The 18,477-nt window shown below is 37.1% G+C and overlaps 2 protein-coding genes across 3 annotated transcripts in view; both read right to left on the reverse strand.

The window, feature by feature from the left end:
* Positions 1–8,910, reverse strand: part of grm2b (glutamate receptor, metabotropic 2b) — a 29,884-nt gene extending 20,974 nt beyond the window's left edge. The window contains exon 1 of one of the 2 annotated variants that reach the window (XM_082155463.1): positions 8,458–8,910. The gene's annotated coding sequence lies outside the window, so the exon portion shown is untranslated. Of the gene's footprint in view, positions 1–8,244 lie in introns of both variants that reach the window. The other variant, XM_082155462.1, reaches the window with a different exon arrangement.
* A 4,491-nt stretch (positions 8,911–13,401) lies between these two features.
* tex264b (testis expressed 264, ER-phagy receptor b) overlaps positions 13,402–18,477 on the reverse strand; it is a 50,257-nt gene continuing 45,181 nt past the window's right edge. The window contains 1 exon segment of the mRNA XM_082155499.1: positions 13,402–16,033. Within this exon segment, the coding sequence (XP_082011625.1) occupies positions 15,744–16,033 (290 nt within the window). The 3' untranslated portion in view covers positions 13,402–15,743.

An 18,477-nucleotide genomic window follows, 5' to 3' on the forward strand; every position in this document is an offset into this window, starting at 1 on the left:
AAGATCATTTGCGATTTATAGATTTCACATCTGGAAGAGAGGCGTACGCACGTTTTTGCGCGTAAGTTCATTCTCTGAATCACACGTACGCACATTTGAGAAATGACGTAAGATCAAATGTAGGGCGGTTTCTAGGCAACATTAGAAAAATGAGGCCAGAGGTCTTGATATGACTCAGGTTCATCATTCCATGTATCTCTATGGGATTTTTTTTTTTTTTTTACGTTTCATCATTCGTCAGGTAATTTTCTTTGAAGAGTAACAGCAAGCACATCTCTCTTCAACAAGCGACACACTTTGTAGCACAAATGGTTCAGGTTCAGTTACGGGCCAAATTTTAATTGTTAGGGTTAATGGTTTTGAACTATTCTGAGGAAAAGTAATACTGATGCTTGTCTTAGTCAGCATCTAATTATAAAGTCTAACATATGTTTCTCTGAAAAGGTTTTTCTTTTCTTTTTTCCAATTTCTCTGATTGTGATTTTTGTAAATGAGTCACTAGTAAGTTTACCCTCTTCTAATTGCAAGATATAAAGTATAGTATCAGTTATAAACAATACAGTATGTGTAAACTGGACACTGTACCACTTTATTGTCTTAGATATGAATATGGTTATTTGAATGTGGGGAGATGTTCCTCTGAGCCTCTGGACACAGGGCAGCTTCACCTCTAACTTTTCAAAAACACCATATGAGTTTTAATTTATGATAAATCATGTATATTCATGGTGTTTCCCCTCCCTGCTGGCCTAATGAGGCAACATCTTGTTTATTAGGTTTCTGTTCCTTAACTTCTGTTACCATGGAAACAAGAAAAAGTGGGTGGGTTGGGGTGGCAAGGCGGTGTGATAAAGATATATACTGTATATTCTAATTAATATGAGATCTGTTATCATAGGTGCATTAAATTGAGAGATTATAGCAAGTCAATAGAGTTAATTCTTTGTAACGTTGGGAAAAAACTTTCATTGTACGAATCTTGACCTCAATCTTTTCAAGTGTGTCCAGAAAAAAAAAATTGGTCAAACAATATGAGGTTAGATCAGAAAAATAATGTATCTTTAATTTATCTCTAAAAATCTCTAAAAAGTAACTCTCTAGAGATGTTATCTTCTATTTTCTAAAACAACATGCCTTTGATTGACACAAGGGTCATATTTATGAATGAATGAATGAATGAATGAGGTATTTATATAGCGCTTTCATATGTACTACTGTACACCCAAAGCGCTTTACAACCATATCAGGGAATCTCTCCTCAACCACCACCAGTGTGCAGCATCCACTTGGATGATGCGACGGCAGCCACAGTACAACGGCGCCAGTGCGCTCACCACCCACCAGCTATAGGTGGAGAGAGGAGAGAGAGTGATAGAGCCAATTCAATGTAAGGGGATTATTAGGAGGCCATGATTGGTAAGGGCCAATGGGTGGAATGTGGCCAGGACACCGGGGTTACACCCCTACTCTTTACGAGAAGTGCCATGGGATTTTTAATGACCACAGAGAGTCAGGACCTCGGTTTTACGTCTCATCCGAAGGACGGTTCGGATGAGACGTAATTATTGTTGCACTGATCAGATACAAACAGTGGCGGAGCCAGGATTTTTTCATAGGGGTGGCCAGGCAAGGGCCAGCAACCAGTCTGGGGTGGCACAGAAATCTTAATTATTTTATCATAAAAAATTATTTGATAATGTATTGGACTGTTTTAGTGCCTACACAACTGAATAAAGTTAATTTGTACTTAATTGTAATTGAGATAGTCGTGAATTAGGAATCATGGAATACTGAGTGAATTTTATATTTTTGTATTATTACCAACCACCTCATATTAAAATTAATTAAATAGTAATAAAAGGGCACACACTATAGCTAAAGTTCAACTTGCTCAGTTATCTTGGTTCTGGTTCTCAAAATCTCCAATAGCTTGTTCTACATTGTTGCATCTTCATGGATGAGATAACATGCAGATAACTACTGTAGTCCAAAGATTATTCAACCTTCAATGCGTTTTATATAATCAACGAACTCTTCAAGCAATTCTGAGTTTGTCAAAAAAAAGTTTAACTTTCTATATTAGTTGTCAAAATAAATAATTGCACCAGTTCTATCATACCTAAATTAAAAAGGAAAACAAAAGTTCTCTTTTGAATCCCCATGTGCAAGAATGTGAACAAGACGGAAGTCAAAAGTACATAATGTAAAATGTTATGTTTTTCATAATGTAATGTTGCCAGAATGTAAAATTAGTTATTTTATGGATTTGAAAATTATCCATTTTTGTTTGTCCTTTACAAATTAACGCAAAATGAATGCCTATCGTCTAGTGCAAATGCACAGTGCTCACATTTATTTGGACATTAAAACATTACATATCAGTTTGTGCCTTATATTGTGATCTCACATAGCAGAATATTTTAATCCAGACACATGTGACGCATATATAATATAACAAATACATGCATGCAGTTTTGACAGCTTTAATCGCCTTTTTGATTCTTACATGAGTTAATTGACGACAACTACGGCTACAGCTCGCCGCATTTGTGGGTGATGTGCGACCGCAAGCATGACAGGAAAGTTAGTTAGTTTAACTGACATTTGGCCTGACAACATCTCATCTTACCAACGATAGCCAACTGAATAAGGACAACGCCCTTTTCTCAGCATCTGACAGAAGTGTCACAAGCTTTAACACACATCTTCTAAAATAGAAGTAGCATCAGAAAAAAAGAGAATTACGTTTGTTGTTGACTACACTATTCGACTTAGGCCTACTCAAAACGGTCTTGCAACCCACCAGTTGAGAAAGGGTTAGGGTTGACTCTATATTTACTATGTGCATATCACTGTCTGATGTTCTGCTGAAGCTCATTCGGCACTTGCACATTTCCGCACTCGTTTGACTCGCGCCTGGCGCTGAGGTGAAGTTGGAGTGTGCGTCTGAAAAGTCTCATGTTTTTTGTGGTCCTAAAGAGACGGTTCAGCGTTTTAAAAAACGCAATTTTTGTCAATCAAAAAAAAGAGACAGAAACAGCAGTGAGAGGGGTGGCCAAGCTTAGACCAAGGGTGGCCACGGCCACCAGTGGGTACAAAATAGGGCTTGAAATGCTTTTTTAAAAATTAAAAAGTGACTTTTTTTACAAATACATTTTAAACAAACTATTATATACTACTAGCTATTATATAGCTATTTATTTTGTATTCATTTTCAGTGAGGTCTATTGTTTACATACAGTTTTAAACCCTGATTTGTGTGGTTTTGTTTATTTCTATGAAGACAAAAATAACAAATTAAACTACAAATAAATAAATATGCAAGCATGGTTTCTATGCCAGAATAATAACAAGGCTACAAATTTAGCCTTCATTAAGCTGTGATTCAGAAGGAGCTGGCTGGTTTGGGACCAAATGTGGGTTTGTAGATATTGATTGACAAATACATTTGAAGAGAAATTATGTTTGATCTTTTTTATTTTTTTTATGCAATGAATACATTTGGTGACAGGGTTAACTGATGGCATTGTAAACTTTCTTAAAAAGTCATTAGTTATCAATTTGATACCTCAATTTTAGGTGTGTTCTTTATCTATAAAAAGAGTACTGGCGTCTCTCAGTCCCCAAACAAAACATGAAGGGTTATAGCTATAGGTCAAGGGTTTCTAAATTTCACCAACAGCAGTAGGAGCAGTTGACCAAAACTACAAAAACATTTACATTTACATTTACATTTAGTCATTTAGCAGACGCCCTTATCCAAAGCGACTTACAAATTAGGACTAAGTTCAGCGAGTCATCATAAAGAGGCAAAAGCAACAACAACGCAGGAAGTGCTCAAAATACGAAGTTCTGGTATTATTCAGAGTAGCATAAGCCTGATAAGTGATGTTTCAAAGGGAAAGGATTTTTTTTTTTTTTTTTTTTTTTTTTTTTTTTATAAGGTTAAGTGCTCACGGAAGAGATTGGTTTTCAGCTGTTTTTTGAATGTTGTCAGGGATTCTGCATTCCGGATGAGGGTGGGGAGAGCGTTCCACCAGCATGGAACTGTAAATGAGAATGTTCTGGAAAGTGATTTTGTGGCTTTCTGTGATGGAACCACGAGACGTCGCTCGTTGACCGATCGTAGGTGTCTGGTAGGGATGTAGACTCGTAGGAGTGAGTGAAAGTAGGAGGGAGCTGAGCCTGTGATAGTTCTGTAAGCAAGCGTCAGAGCCTTGAACTTGATGCGAGCAGCTAGAGGTAGCCAGTGCAGAGAGATGAACAGAGGAGTGACGTGGGCCCTCTTGGGCTCGTTGAAGACAAGACGAGCTGCAGCATTCTGGATCATCTGTAGGGGTTTGGTCGCACATGCTGGGAGTCCAGCCAGAAGGGCATTGCAGTAGTCAAGCCTAGAGATGACCAGGGCCTGGACGATAAGTTGTGTTGCATGCTCAGTTAGGAAAGGCCTGATCTTCCTGATGTTGTGCAGTGCAAACCTGCATGATCGAGCTGTCTTTGAAATGTGATCTGTGAAGGTCAGCTGGTCATCAAACGTTACTCCAAGATTTCTGACCGATCTTGATGGGGTGATTAATGATGACTCTAGCTGGATGGTGAAGTCGTGCTGTAGAGACGGATTGGCAGGGAGGACGAGAAGCTCAGTCTTTGCCAGGTTGAGCTGCAGGTGGTGTTCCTTCATCCATGTGGAGATGTCCGCCAGACAGCTTGAGACCCGTGCAGCTACTGTGGGATCATCTGGTTGAAAGGAGAGGAAGAGCTGTGTGTCATCAGCATAGCAGTGGTAGGAAAAACCGTGTGCCTGTATGATGTGTCCCAGTGATGTGGTGTAGATGGAGAAGAGGAGGGGACCAAGAACTGAACCCTGGGGAACCCCTGTGGTCAGCTGATGTGCTCTGGATACCTCGCCTCTCCATGCGACCTTGAAGGACCTACCTGTGAGATAGGACTCAAACCAGTGGAGTGAAGTTCCTGTGATGCCCAGTGATGAGAGGGTGGACAGAAGGATCTGATGATTCACCGTGTCGAAGGCAGCAGACAGATCCAGGAGAATGAGGACTGAAGATTTGGAAGCAGCTTTTGCGATCCGTAGGGCTTCTGTGACTGACAGTAATGCAGTCTCAGTTGAATGTCCTTTCTTGAAGCCAGATTGGTTGACATCCAGCTGGTTGTTTAGAGACAAGAAGGATGTTAGTTGGTTGAAGACAGCTCTTTCAAGTGTCTTCGCAATGAATGGTAGGAGAGAGATAGGTCTGTAATTCTCTACCAATGATGTGTTTAGCGTTGGTTTTTTGAGCAGTGGAGTAACCCGAGCCTGCTTGAATGCTGTAGGGAAGGTGCCAGTGTGGAGGGATGAGTTGATGATGTGTGTGAGTGATGGTAGAAGTGTGGGAGAGATGGCTTGTAGAAGGTGTGAGGGGATGGGGTCAAGCGTGCAGGTGGTAGGGTGACTGGAGAGGAGAAGTGTAGATACTTCTTCCTCGGTTAGCGAAGAAAAGGAGGACAGAGGGGTATTGGCTGTGGAAGGGGTCGGTCTGGGTTCCTGTGTGTGTGGAGCTGAGAACTGGCTGCTGATAGCTGTTGTTTAAAATTTAAATAACATTAAAAACTAATCATGGCTTTTTTATCTTCTCTGGAACAGATGGAAGCAACAGGCACCCTCTGTTCGCTGGACAAGAGAAGAGAGTCAGGGTAATGGACCAGTCCATGGTAATAAACTGAGGTCTGGACATTAGTGCAGTAGTAAAACAACAGTAGTCTCACTTGAATAATAAACATTCACAAATGTACACGTATTTTTTAATGTCAACAGCAGTCTTTGACACTCAGGGGAAGACTGTTCACTGAAGAGTTACTGAGAGGAGGATCATTACTGTGCTCTTGAATGAGACACTTCAACCAAGGTTAAACCAGGGGCAATCAGTGCACTATAAATCACAATGGAAGGAAAGCATGAGCAAAATGACAATCAATCAAGATATCGTAGTGAGAAATCTTAAAAAAAAAAAAACCCCACTATATATATATGAAGAGTTCAGATGCAAAAGCCTCTAAGTGCCATCTGAAATTTACTCCTAGAATTATCTTTTTTATCAAGCTTGTATGTTTATGTTCAGTTATTTCACATTAATGGCAATGAAAATGACCTATTAATGGTCATTAAAGTGAAATTACTGAACTTAAATATACGAGCTTGATAAAAATTATCATTTTAGAAGGAAATTTCAGATGGCACTTAGAGGCTTTTGCATCTGAAGTCTTCATATATATCTCTCGATATCCAGGTCTACAGTCAAACAAATCTGAATAATCAGATGTGACGATGATATCAAGCTAGTTTAATATAATGAAATTAATGATCACATCAGTATATAAATCTTTATGAGAACCTACATTTTTCTTAATGACACTTAATAAAATGATAAATAATAATGTTCACATCTGATGGGTGAATAAACCTTTTCCATCAGGTTGCGGTGTGATAATTATGATTAATGGGCTTAATTTCATTGAATTTTTTTTTTTTTTTTTTGTGATTGAAGAGCGGACCACATGGATCCCATCTCTAACCCCAGGTTATTTTGGCCATTCAAATCAATAGATAAAATTCCAAATAACCAAGGGAAGCCACAATGAATATAAATGCTGTGAGAATGTATGTGTATTAATGTATATGCGTATGAATGCTTGAATTCAGAGCTTGTGGGAGAATTAGTTCCCTTGATCCTCTTGTTTTGGCAGAATTTATGTGTATACTCAGAGACCAGATGGGATTTTACCAGTCTGGGCTCACCATCAGCTTGACTGCTGATAAGTATAAAGTATAAATTATTTAATACCTGACATATATCAGTAAAAATATTACATTTCTCAAATATTATTGTTCCCACACAAGGACCTTAAATTTATGGTCCTATTTCTTTTTTTATAAGACACACTTTGGTTTCATTGATAATTTCTGGTGCACAGCCAGACCAGTTGAATGGCTCGGCAAGGTTGCCAAGGACGAAAGCATTCACAGACATGGAGCAAATTAACTATGAGATGTTTATCTCAGCACGTCCAATCAGCTTTTCTCTATGGGTTGCTATGGATGCTTTACACTATTCAGATCCAAAGAGTCAGCGGGTGAACAGAACAAGGGTGTTAAGTTTTGCAAGAAGTTTCCTCCTCAACAGGAAAATGGCATGTTAATGGCCAGATTGTGAAATCTGAAAGTTGCTCCAAGGTAAAATTATGCTATTCATATGGCCAAGCGTGATGTGCGGCCAGTGACACCATGGATATATTTATTTGTTATGGCTTGATCTGGCGTCAGCAAAACCCAAATTAGAGAATTCATCAAACTGAGTCATTGCAATTGCATTGTTGTTTTTTAAGGTTGTATGATAATTATAATGTTTTGGCTTCACTGACTTTAAACAGTTTAAATGTTTGCTTGACATAATTAATGCACTTAATTAAAGAAAGCACATAAGCACAATTATGAAATGCTTCAACAAGTCTGAAAAGCCTGAAAATGTTTCTGCCCAGTCTGGGTAACATCTGTCTGTAATATTAAACACAAATACATAGTCTGGGTTACAGAACACATTTGATTTAATTCTTGAACCAATTTGAAATCGGTTGACGTCTTACTATTTATTTTTAGACATTTATAGTACCTATAAAATAAACAATTATTTCTCTACTAAATATGCAATATTATCTCGAAGCCAAAATATGACATAAGAAGAAAAGCAATCAGTTGCAAACCTAAAATATTTTTTTCCATGACTGTTTGCATGAAGCGTAATGTTTCCATTCAGCGGTGCACTGATCCACACATTTCTTTGTAATGCGTTTCTGTCAGAGGTAAAGTTGATTAGAGAGTTGAGCGTGTCAGGTTGTCAATCACATTTCTTTTGTGTTCAAATATCAAGTGCACTTATTGTCAACAAAGGAGCAACATCTCAATGACATTCAAACGCAAGCCTGTCCTGTTTGTATTCGATCACACGACAGGTTTGTGCTCAAGAAATGCCAAAGCATCCGTGCACGCGCGCGATAAGGCAATTCTCCGGCACTTTGACATGCTCTCGTTATTGCTGCATGTAATTAATTGTTCCCTATAATAAATACTTAATATGTGGTGGTATTCACAGCCAGTCTGATATTTCCATCATGCAAATGATTTTAAAATTGACCAAAGTATGCGCAAATGCATGCAAATGTTGCGCGTAAATAAAATGCATGCTTGCTTACCAGTGAAGAATTGATCTGGCAGAAATTCAACACCTTGTGCAACTTGTTTCAAGGATGCAAAGTTGATTTTGCTTTGGAATCGGTGAGAAATCAGTTTCCATTCATGATGTTCCCACAGGTGCAGGTGTTTGATGTGTTTGGATCTGTCCTCGGTGCTGAAACAAAGACCTGATGAAGCGCAGAAGGTGATGATGAGGAGGAGGAAGATCTTACCTGTGCACAGCGTAATTCACTCGCAATGATGAATGCCTTCTCATTAAAAGCAACGTGCACCACAAACACCTTCTTCAGACCAGCTAAGTCCACTTAATGGTCAGTTCGGCGCTTTCTCCTCAGTCTCAGGGTTTTGTGAGAGCGCAAGAATTCAGTCCACACACCTGCCATCGTGAGAGGTTTAATAAACTCAAACTAAATCTCCACGGATCCATGGTTCGGTCACGATTTTCCAAACGTCTTTTACTGAAACTTGAGACGATTTTTATTGAACAATATTGCCCAGATATATTAAGTGGCGCCTCAGAAACAAATGTTTGGTCCCCCTACGATTTGGTCTTTTAATTTCAAATAATGGATGTTGGTGTTCAGGGTTCGAGCTTCATGCATTCGTGAGGTTCGGGTGAAACACCAACCCCTGCGCCCCCTCCGTCTATGCTACCTCTCTCTCTCTCTCTCTCTCTCTCTCTCTCTCTCTCTCTCTCTCTCTCTCTCTCTCTCTCTCTCTCTCTCTGGCTGCTATATGTGTGTGAAGATAGGTGGAGTCACAACAGTGCTTTTTAATAATGGGTAAACGTTATATTGTGTTGAATAGCCTACTTGGTAAGTAGCCTAATTGGTAGACAGGTTGCGGAATTTCACACGGTAGCCATTTGACGTTTAGTAGCCTACATTCATTCTGTAATAAAACTATTTAAAACAACAAGTTAGGCTACAACAATCCCAACGAGAACGCGAGCTGTTTTAATCGGAGTCACGTATAAATATAGGCCTATAACTTATGTCAAATCCTCACTGTTTTTTCAGTCTTCTGCAATTCAAAAAATGAAATATCTAAAATAAATAGAAGTAAAACGCATTTTATCGAAACGTGTTTATATTTCCCTTCAGACGTTAAAACTAAAACTAAAAAAGCGCATGACAGTTTCTGGCTGACGTGTATGAATATTTAATGAGGCAGTTTATGATTGGTTGTCTGCTAGCACGCAGCAAATGTCGCAACGTAACTCCGCTATATTCGTCTCAAACGCCACAAAAGAGATTTAAAAAAGGTCAGAAAAACCACAGAAGAAAGTTTACCTTCGCTTCGACATTGCAACTGTTTCCATCAGAAGCTGAAACCAAACAACGCCAGTTTCTAATTTTTTTAAGGCGCGTGCATATTTAATGACGCAAGCACAGAGGCCATTTATAATTGGATGTAATAGCGGGATGTCTTTGGATGTTTTTACACGGCAAAGAACGATCTCTTTCATGAGGCGTGGATGAAAGAATCGGGATAAATGATTTCATTTGCTGAAATAATATAATGAAATAAATGTATGAAATGAATGAATATAGAAACATAAAATGAGAATATCAAATAAATGAAAAACAACGAAAATCAAATAAATGACCATCTGTAAACAAATGATGCTGATCTTTTTATTGAAATTTTAACCATGGTGTGAGAGAAAGTGTTTAAAACAGAATTTCAGAATTTAAAACATGGGCGTATCTTGTTTTTGATTAAATGCGTTGCTTGAAAAATGCTTGTTCTTGTATTTTTATTTATTTAAATGAATCTTTCTTAAAAAAAAAAAAAAAAAAAACCTGTAGGCTATATATAATTTATTTTTAACAACATGAGATGCAGAGAATTATAGCCTTACAAGCTCTACAAGCAAAGAAGCCTAATTACATTTAGGCTACATTTAAGCCAAAGCAAAGGAAATGCTGCCCACTTGCAAGTTCTGATTTGCAGGGTGGATTCTAACTAACTATTAAGAAAGAGCTTTTAATGATGTGGCTATTCATCTGTGCAAGGCAGCACAAAAGAAGGTATAATTACAGAACGAAACTTAATGTACTGATGGCTCTCTGAGAAAAGTTCATACTGTAAGTATGTATCAGCAGAAGTCAGTGCTTAAGATCCAAGTTCCAGAACACTGTGTTAAGACCCCTCAAGCGCTGTCCAAGTTCTGTTCTCCCAGATTCTCAACCAATTAAAGGGGAATCAGGAGGGGGTTGGTCGCTGATGGAGAGAGACACACACACACCGACGCGAGCACAAAGCTTGCTTTGTCTTCCATATACCCACAAATAATTTGGACATTTTCAGAGGACGGTGGAGAGAAATGCACAAACCCACAGTGGTGATTAGAGCAGCAAACACTTGCAATAGATTATATAATAACCACCTCTAACACAAAGGGACCAATTTTGCCTTGAAACAGAGGTCTGTTGAACATCATAATGGCAGAGAGATCCAGAGACACCAGACTGAGTTTTGGGGAGTGCAAGGACGCTTCGATATAATTATCAGAAATTGCTCCAAACTTTTCCACCCATACGGAAATACAGTATAAATCTGTCACATTTTTAGATCAATCTGAAAGCTGTGGTCAACCCTCTGGAAAAACTGTTTCGAGGTTTGTATGATGCAACAGCATGTAAAACTGTCCATTGATATGCTAAATAACAAGCTTGTGAAGCATTCAAAAATAACATCTATTTGTTATATTCAGAGGTAAAGTAAGCATGAAAGTGAAGTTTATAAATAGGTCAGCCATAATAATTGAGTATATTCTAAAATGCTGCAGAAACTAGCTGATTCTGTGTAGGTTCGGGTCAGTTCACTTGTCGGAGTCAAAGTTATCAATCAACCAGTCACAGGCAAGAGGATCGAGGAACATTAACTAGATTTGCCCAAACTTATCCAGTTCATGGCTTTAAATCTTTGAAGGATATTTAGTGTTTAGTTTGATGCACATAGCTTTAGATTTTAGATAACTAGAATTTCGCCTTTGTTTTCTATCTGTGAAATAAACATATTACTTTCAGAATGACTGAAATTCTGTCTATTTTTTCTCTAACACTGTATTTTAAAAGTCCCCCTGTAGTCAATCATTTTAATCCATTAAAACTCATCTTTGATCACCAAAATGACATATTTAAACGTTTTTTCCTTGAAAAAAGAATTCATTATGCCTAGCTTGAATGTTACTCTACACCCTTCCCTCATTTAGTATACCTAGTTCTATGACTATGCAAATTAGCCCCGCCTCCACTCACTCACAGCAGCTCAGAGATCCACTCGTTGATCATCACACGTTTACAAGGTAGTTTGTGACGTCAGAAACACCAGAGATTTCAAACCGCGTCTTTGGTTCACTGTAGTTTTAAGGAGAAAACTTTAAAGTCACCATGAAAGGGAAGTGGTGATAGTCTTTTCTTCCCTATAGAGAGCCTAAGTCCCTCCCCTTCCGGTGGACCACCATGGGACCTTATTTCGGAAAAATATTGTATGGTAGTCAATGGCGAGAGACAACAAATATTTTGATCTCGTTTGAATTGTGCCCTGAATTACACATATGATTGTCAATTTAAAAGATACATTTTAAAGTCAAGAAAGTCGCAGTTTGATGTAAAACTGTTGAGGTATAAGACTGTGAAATTACGTAATTACAAAGACTACAAACCCAAAAGGCGCACATGTGACGTCATACCTTTCCTCTCAATGAATGAAGCTAACTTTACTGAAGCTAACGTCTGTCATTCTTAAGTTATAATCGTAACGTTACGCCGTCATGCCTGAGTGTTTTGTACCAGACTGCACACATACGTACATAGTGCGAGACGAGAGATGTAGTTCATTGAGCGATTTTCACATAAAACTAAATGTTACTCTTCTGTTTTATGACAAACTGCGACTTTCTTGACTTTCATAATTATCTTTTAAATTGACAAACATTATGTGTAATTCAGGGCACAGTTCAGACGGAATAAAAAGATAAGTTGTCTCTCGCCATTGACTACCATACATATTTTTTCCGAAATAAGGTCCCATGAGCCGGAAGCGGAGGGGAGGGACTTAGGCTCTCTATTGTGATGTATATCCGAGTCAAACGGCTTTTCAAGCAAGAAAAAAACCCAAAAAACAAGAATTGTCAATTTTGATTTTATGGTGACTATGTTTGTCATATGGTAAAGTCATACACCACCTCCAACAAGACTTTGAAAGAAGTGGGAGTATTTTAAACTCTTGACCATGTCTGACCATGTTTAAAAGGCAGTGTTGTGATGTATTATTTTCAATCAGTGCCTATAGTATCAGCGACAATGTGGATAACGACGACACTTTGAAGTTTACTGCGTACATGCACTTCAGTCTGCAGACACAACATAAATCGAACTCTTGGGAGACCAGACAATTGTTTTGATTCTAAAGAAAACAAAGAAAGCGGTACCAGACATAATACAGAGAGGGATTTACAGTTTGTGTCTGTCGGGAGGGCAATAAAGAAACAAGACATCAAAGTTCTGAAGTTTATTGGAACTGGTTGATTTTTAGTTATCAGTCACGATAGGGCAAATAACCCAGACTGTTTCTCAGGGCCTAAAACTAAAAATATTAAAAATATTTTTGTTAATAGAAATAAAAGATACACTCAATATACAAATAAAATATACACAAAAAATCCGTAAAAATATGGTACGATGTAGGCTACTGTATTCATTTGACAGGTGTTTTACCTGTATTTTTTATTTGATTGCTTTGTGTTTTAGGGGTAAACGGAAATATCCGAAAAATTACTGGATAATGTCCTGGTAATAAGCTGGCAGTACTTTTACAGTAATTTTTTTTTACAGTGTACACACAATAAAATATAGCTAAAAACAGATGAAAATAAAAATACGAAATAAAATAAACGCTGAAATAAATTATTATTTTATTATAAAATAATTATATTATATATAAAATATAGCTAAAAACAGATGAAAATAAAATATGAAATAAAATAAACGCTGAAATAAAAGTTCAAGTTGACGTTCTAAAATGACTAAAAATATATAATTTAAAGATAAATAGAAATATTGACAAAAATAAAACTAGTAAAAATGACAAAAGCACATAAAATGACTCAAATTAAAAGAAAAATGTTAAAAAAGAAGAAGCACCAATTCTCTCTGTTAAAACCATTTATTAAGTTGCTCAACAACTAGCAGAACAAATCATTAAGAATTGAAATCAGACATATATGAAATATTATAAACTTTATCTAAACTAACAATATATCAAGTTTGTCCTGAAGTGTGTGTGAACTCGCACAACCTGAAACTCAATGGAAACATTTTCTAGGATAAACATTCACGATATCAGAGGACCACAGCTGGTTCTATAATAAAATAAAATAAATTTACAAGAAATTAAAAAAGTTGTGAATAACACCTAGAAATGTATCAATATTCATCGTATAGAAAATACCACTGTAATAGCTGGAAAAAAATATACTACACTGATCAAGTGTAATTTGTAAACTCACTGGAAAATCTGATCAATTATGATCATATAATCATGTGCTCTAAACACCTTTAATTGCAAACTACAAATAAACAAGTGTTGTAAATCTGCTGCAATCGTCTCCCGAGCGAGGAAATGTTATCTGTCAGTTTCTGGTGCAAATAAAGATTTGGTTTGTCAATGAACATATGGCTTTGATGTATGAATATTCAAGTCACAGAACTCTTCAGTGTTGGGAGTTTCTTTAGGCGCAAATTAGTAATTACTGAAGGAAGGAGACAGAATGTGAGGATACAGAATAACAAATTAGACTCATATAATTGAAAGCTGAACATCACATGAATAAATCACCAACATCAACGTCAGTTTAACTTCAGTCATTAGGAACTTACGATCAATAACAAACAAACAACAGATTCACTGATGAAATACTAGCGAGGATGCACTAAATAAAATTATGAAGATGCTTTCAAGACATTCAGGTTACCTGGATCAATATGTTTGTCTACAGACACAATGTTGTACCTGCCGATTCCCTTCGCAGTAGAAAACGATCAACTAAACTACTTTCTTGGCTATTTATTAATAGAAACATGTTCCCCCCCGTTTGCCTTTAAAGGGATAGCTCACCCAAAAATTTAAATAATGTCATTATTGTCATTATTATTAAGAAGAATTTCAATAGTTCATAGTTGACAAGCCATACAAAGGATAAAAATAAAAATCCCCGTAAAAGTGATTCATACGACTCTGTGCACTATATTCCAAGTCATGGCATCAGGATGCGTAGCGGAGGCCTCCGGAAAACTGTGGCATTTTATACATTTTGCTTCAATAACTCACAAATTACTGCAAATGTACCAGCTATCTTTTGGTATTTGTTTATGTGCATTTATACATTTATATGTGGCAACAGTAATAGTACTAAAATATTTAAAGTGCCTCTATTTTAAAGGTTCCTGATTTTGTTTTTAGAGGTCTCCTACAATAGGTTTACATGCATGGTCAAAAAACCCACAAATTTTCCAATACTATATATTGCACATCACCTCATTTCTCAAAGACTCTGAAAATACTTTTGAAGAAGAGTGTGTGTGTGAGAAGATTCTGTCTCTCGAAACCCCTGCTTTAGTGAGCCTACTCTGCTCTGATTGGTCAAACGGCCTAGACTGCTGTGATTGGTCTACCGCTTACAGCGCGTGTCGGAAATTAAACGTGTCCATTTTTCATATCAATTCGAGCCCGAGTATAATAGCCTATGCATTTAAAGTTAAAGCATACATTACAAATTAGAAATATTATGTATTATTATTTAATCATACTTATTAGCCGATAAGTCAAGAACAGTTTTCAGTTATTTCCTTTAACGAAATAATGTTGATTGTGCACTATATTCCAAGTCCCTGGAGCCACACTATAGTTTTCTATGAGAAACAGACCAAAATAAAACAAATATTCACTGATAAAAAAAAATCATAATTTTCACCAAAACAGCATTTATTGTCGTACTTTTGCAGAGGGCAAGATTATCTTATTCCTCACACAATCAAATGGCTTCAGATGACTTAGAATTTAATTTATTGCTATTGTTAACTAAAACTACAAAAAATTGTGTTGTTAATTGAAATAAAGCTGACATAAAATAAAAATAAAGCTAAATAGATCAATTATAGTAAATGTTTTATTACAAAATAACACACTTTAAAATTAAGAGAGAAATGCACAAATTGTTTTTTTAAATAAAACATTAAAAATATTAATAAATACTATGATAGTATATAAACAATACTAAAATAACACTGCTTGGAAACAAGTCATATGGACCACTGCTATGGTGCTTTTTAGAGTTTGAAAGCTGTTAAGAGTACGTAAAGATTCTACTAAAAGTAATTTGGCTTTTGAAACTACAAGAACAATGGCAGGACTTTCATCTTTGGGTGAACTATCCCTTTAAAACCAACTATATTCACATTTCCCACAATTCCTCTTCCCATTGGCCCTCTCACTCTTCCTCAACCATCATCTCTCTGTCTTGGCCCTGCAGGTTGTTCTTGCCACTTCCTGTGAGTGCTGGAGGTGTGTGTTCACACCTGTCCGAGTCCAGATCCAGCTCCAGCTCCTCGAAGGAAGAAACGCTGGAGGTGTCGCTTCTCTCCACACGCTCAAAGTCCCAGTGTCGGTCTCGGTCTCCGTGCGAGTGCGTCCTGGTGGTGGACGGGGCAGGAGAGGTGTCCCGGCTGTCGGAGGGGGGCAGGCGGCTCACAGAACTGCACTCGCTGTGGGAATCAGCACCTGTGTGTTTACAAGCACACACCAAACACAAGAGGTGATTCATTTCGCCATAGTCTCACAGAAAGCAAGCAGCACCTCAGCGAATGAAAGCATCTCTTGTACGGCTAGCATATAAAAGCTTGTTTAACATCTTCGTTTCCTCGTTTAATAGCGATTTCAGGTTGTTTCTGCACTGGTGCTACTTGCTAATTAGCAGTTGTGACTGTGCTTGTGGAAAGGAGATGAGGAGTGTTTGGAGAACTGGATGTGTTGGAATTGGAGTGTGTGAACAAACACCTTTGCAGATAACTAGGTTTCTGAACTAGCTGCTATACAGATGTTGGAGACTTTTAGTTGTTTTGAGCATAAATTACTAGGCGGTTGTTTACTGAACCATTTCAAAAGAGCTCAGCATCCCTCAGATGCACGTCTATGCATTCCTTTCTTTTTTTTCTTTTTTTTTCTGTTTTATCAAATACCAGGAGTAAATTGTATATCTCTTTGTTAAGAAAAGTAATAGCACTTGCCTCAATACGTTTGTGGTATCATTTATGTGGCTGAACTCATCTGTCCACCTACCAACCATTCAGAACACCCTAGCAACCGCATGACAAGATGCAAAAAATACCCTTAATATCTTAAACCTCACAGCAACATGGTGGCCTCACTCAATATTTTCTTTACAAATGTAAAATCTCGATTTTCATATTTTTTTTTCCTGCATGAAAAAGCACTGGATGAACCGATACTAAAAAATCACGCCAATACTGATAATCCGATAATTATTATGATTAATAACAATTATTGGCTGATGATAAAAGTCTAATAATTCTATACTATTTTGTCTAATAAATAAAAAATTAAATACCTACAACTAAAGCATTTTTAAATAGTACACCAGTGTTGTTACCGTTAACTAAAACTACTAACTTCATTAAATATAATAAAAGAGAAATAAAATATAAATATTACTTAAAAAATTACATGAAAATTAGAGAGGCTGCCTTTGCAACTATCTGAAATAAAAAAATTAAAAATATTAAAGCTACATAGAAATATAAAAAAAACTAAGAAAAAGCACACAACAATCAAATTAAAATGAAGACTGAAAATATAAAAATAAATCAATACATATTTAAATAATACTAAAATAACACATTCGTTATTCTTATTCCTGCATGAAAAAGTGCTTTGAAACATAGGAATGTGCAAATATTAAAACTCAAGCAAATACTAATAATCTGATGATCATTATGATCATCGTGGCCAATAACCAAATAAATGACTGATATTAAAGATCTTTACTATTTTTGAGAATAAAAAATAAAAAAGTTACTCTTTATTTCAAATCGATAGTCCACTTTGGATATTCGGATACTGCATATAAGTACCTTTGTAACAACAAATGTAAAAATTGGGGAAATGATCATGCACAATTAAAAATCCAATATCAACAAACGTGGATAAATGAAAAAATATGAAACATCAGCCGATTAATCAATATGCTACAGATATGGTCTGCCTTCCTTTTGAGAGATAAAGCTTAACCTTCGATTCAATTAATCTCCTGCATCAGGAGTTTCAGACACACACACACACACACACACACACACACAGTAACTGACAGTATGAGAGAGGACAGACAGACTAACAGATTGAGAGAGGCGAGTTTCACCGAGAAGTGTGTGCGCGCTCATGCTGTGTGTGAAGGAGACCCCGCACGCTCACACTCTGTGTGTCGGAGTGACAAACGTGTCAGGACCGCCTGCGTCTCAGCTTTTTTTCTGCTTATGTCAGTGCTTCTAAGATGAAGGGATGTTTTGTGTGTCTATTAGATGACCGTTCACTAAGTGTTGTTTATCTGCCTCCTGCTCTTCCTGTCAAAGTGGCATTTTGATAGGGACGGACAGACTAGATGAAGGGGGGATAGCGAGGGATGACAGGGAACTGAGTCTGTGATAGAGAGAGAGGAATAAAGAAAGAGACTGATAGTGCTGGAGAGAGAGAACAAAGTGTCCTTCAAATGGCATCAGCATGCGTAGCGGAGGCCTCCGGAAAACTGTGGCATTTTATACATTTTGCTTCAATAACTCACAAATTACTGCAAATGTACCAGCTATCTTTTGGTATTTGTTTATGTGCATTTATACATTTATATGTGCCAACAGTAATAGTACTAAAATATTTACATTTAGAATCATTTGAATTTAAAGTGCCTCTATTTTAAAGGTTCCTGATTTTGTTTTTAGAGGTCTCCTACAATAGGTTTACATGCATGGTCAAAAAACCCACAAATTTTCCAATACTATATATATTGCACATCACCTCATTTCTCAAAGAGTCTGAAAATGCTTCGTTCGGAGATTCTGTCTCTCGAAACCCCTGCTTTAGTGAGCCTACTCTGCTCTGATTGGTCAAACGGCCAAGACTGTTGTGATTGGTCTACCGCTTACAGCGCGTGTCGG

Source organism: Leuciscus leuciscus, assembly GCF_965113295.1.
Source record: "Leuciscus leuciscus genome assembly, chromosome: 23".
Lineage (NCBI taxonomy): Eukaryota > Metazoa > Chordata > Actinopteri > Cypriniformes > Leuciscidae > Leuciscus > Leuciscus leuciscus.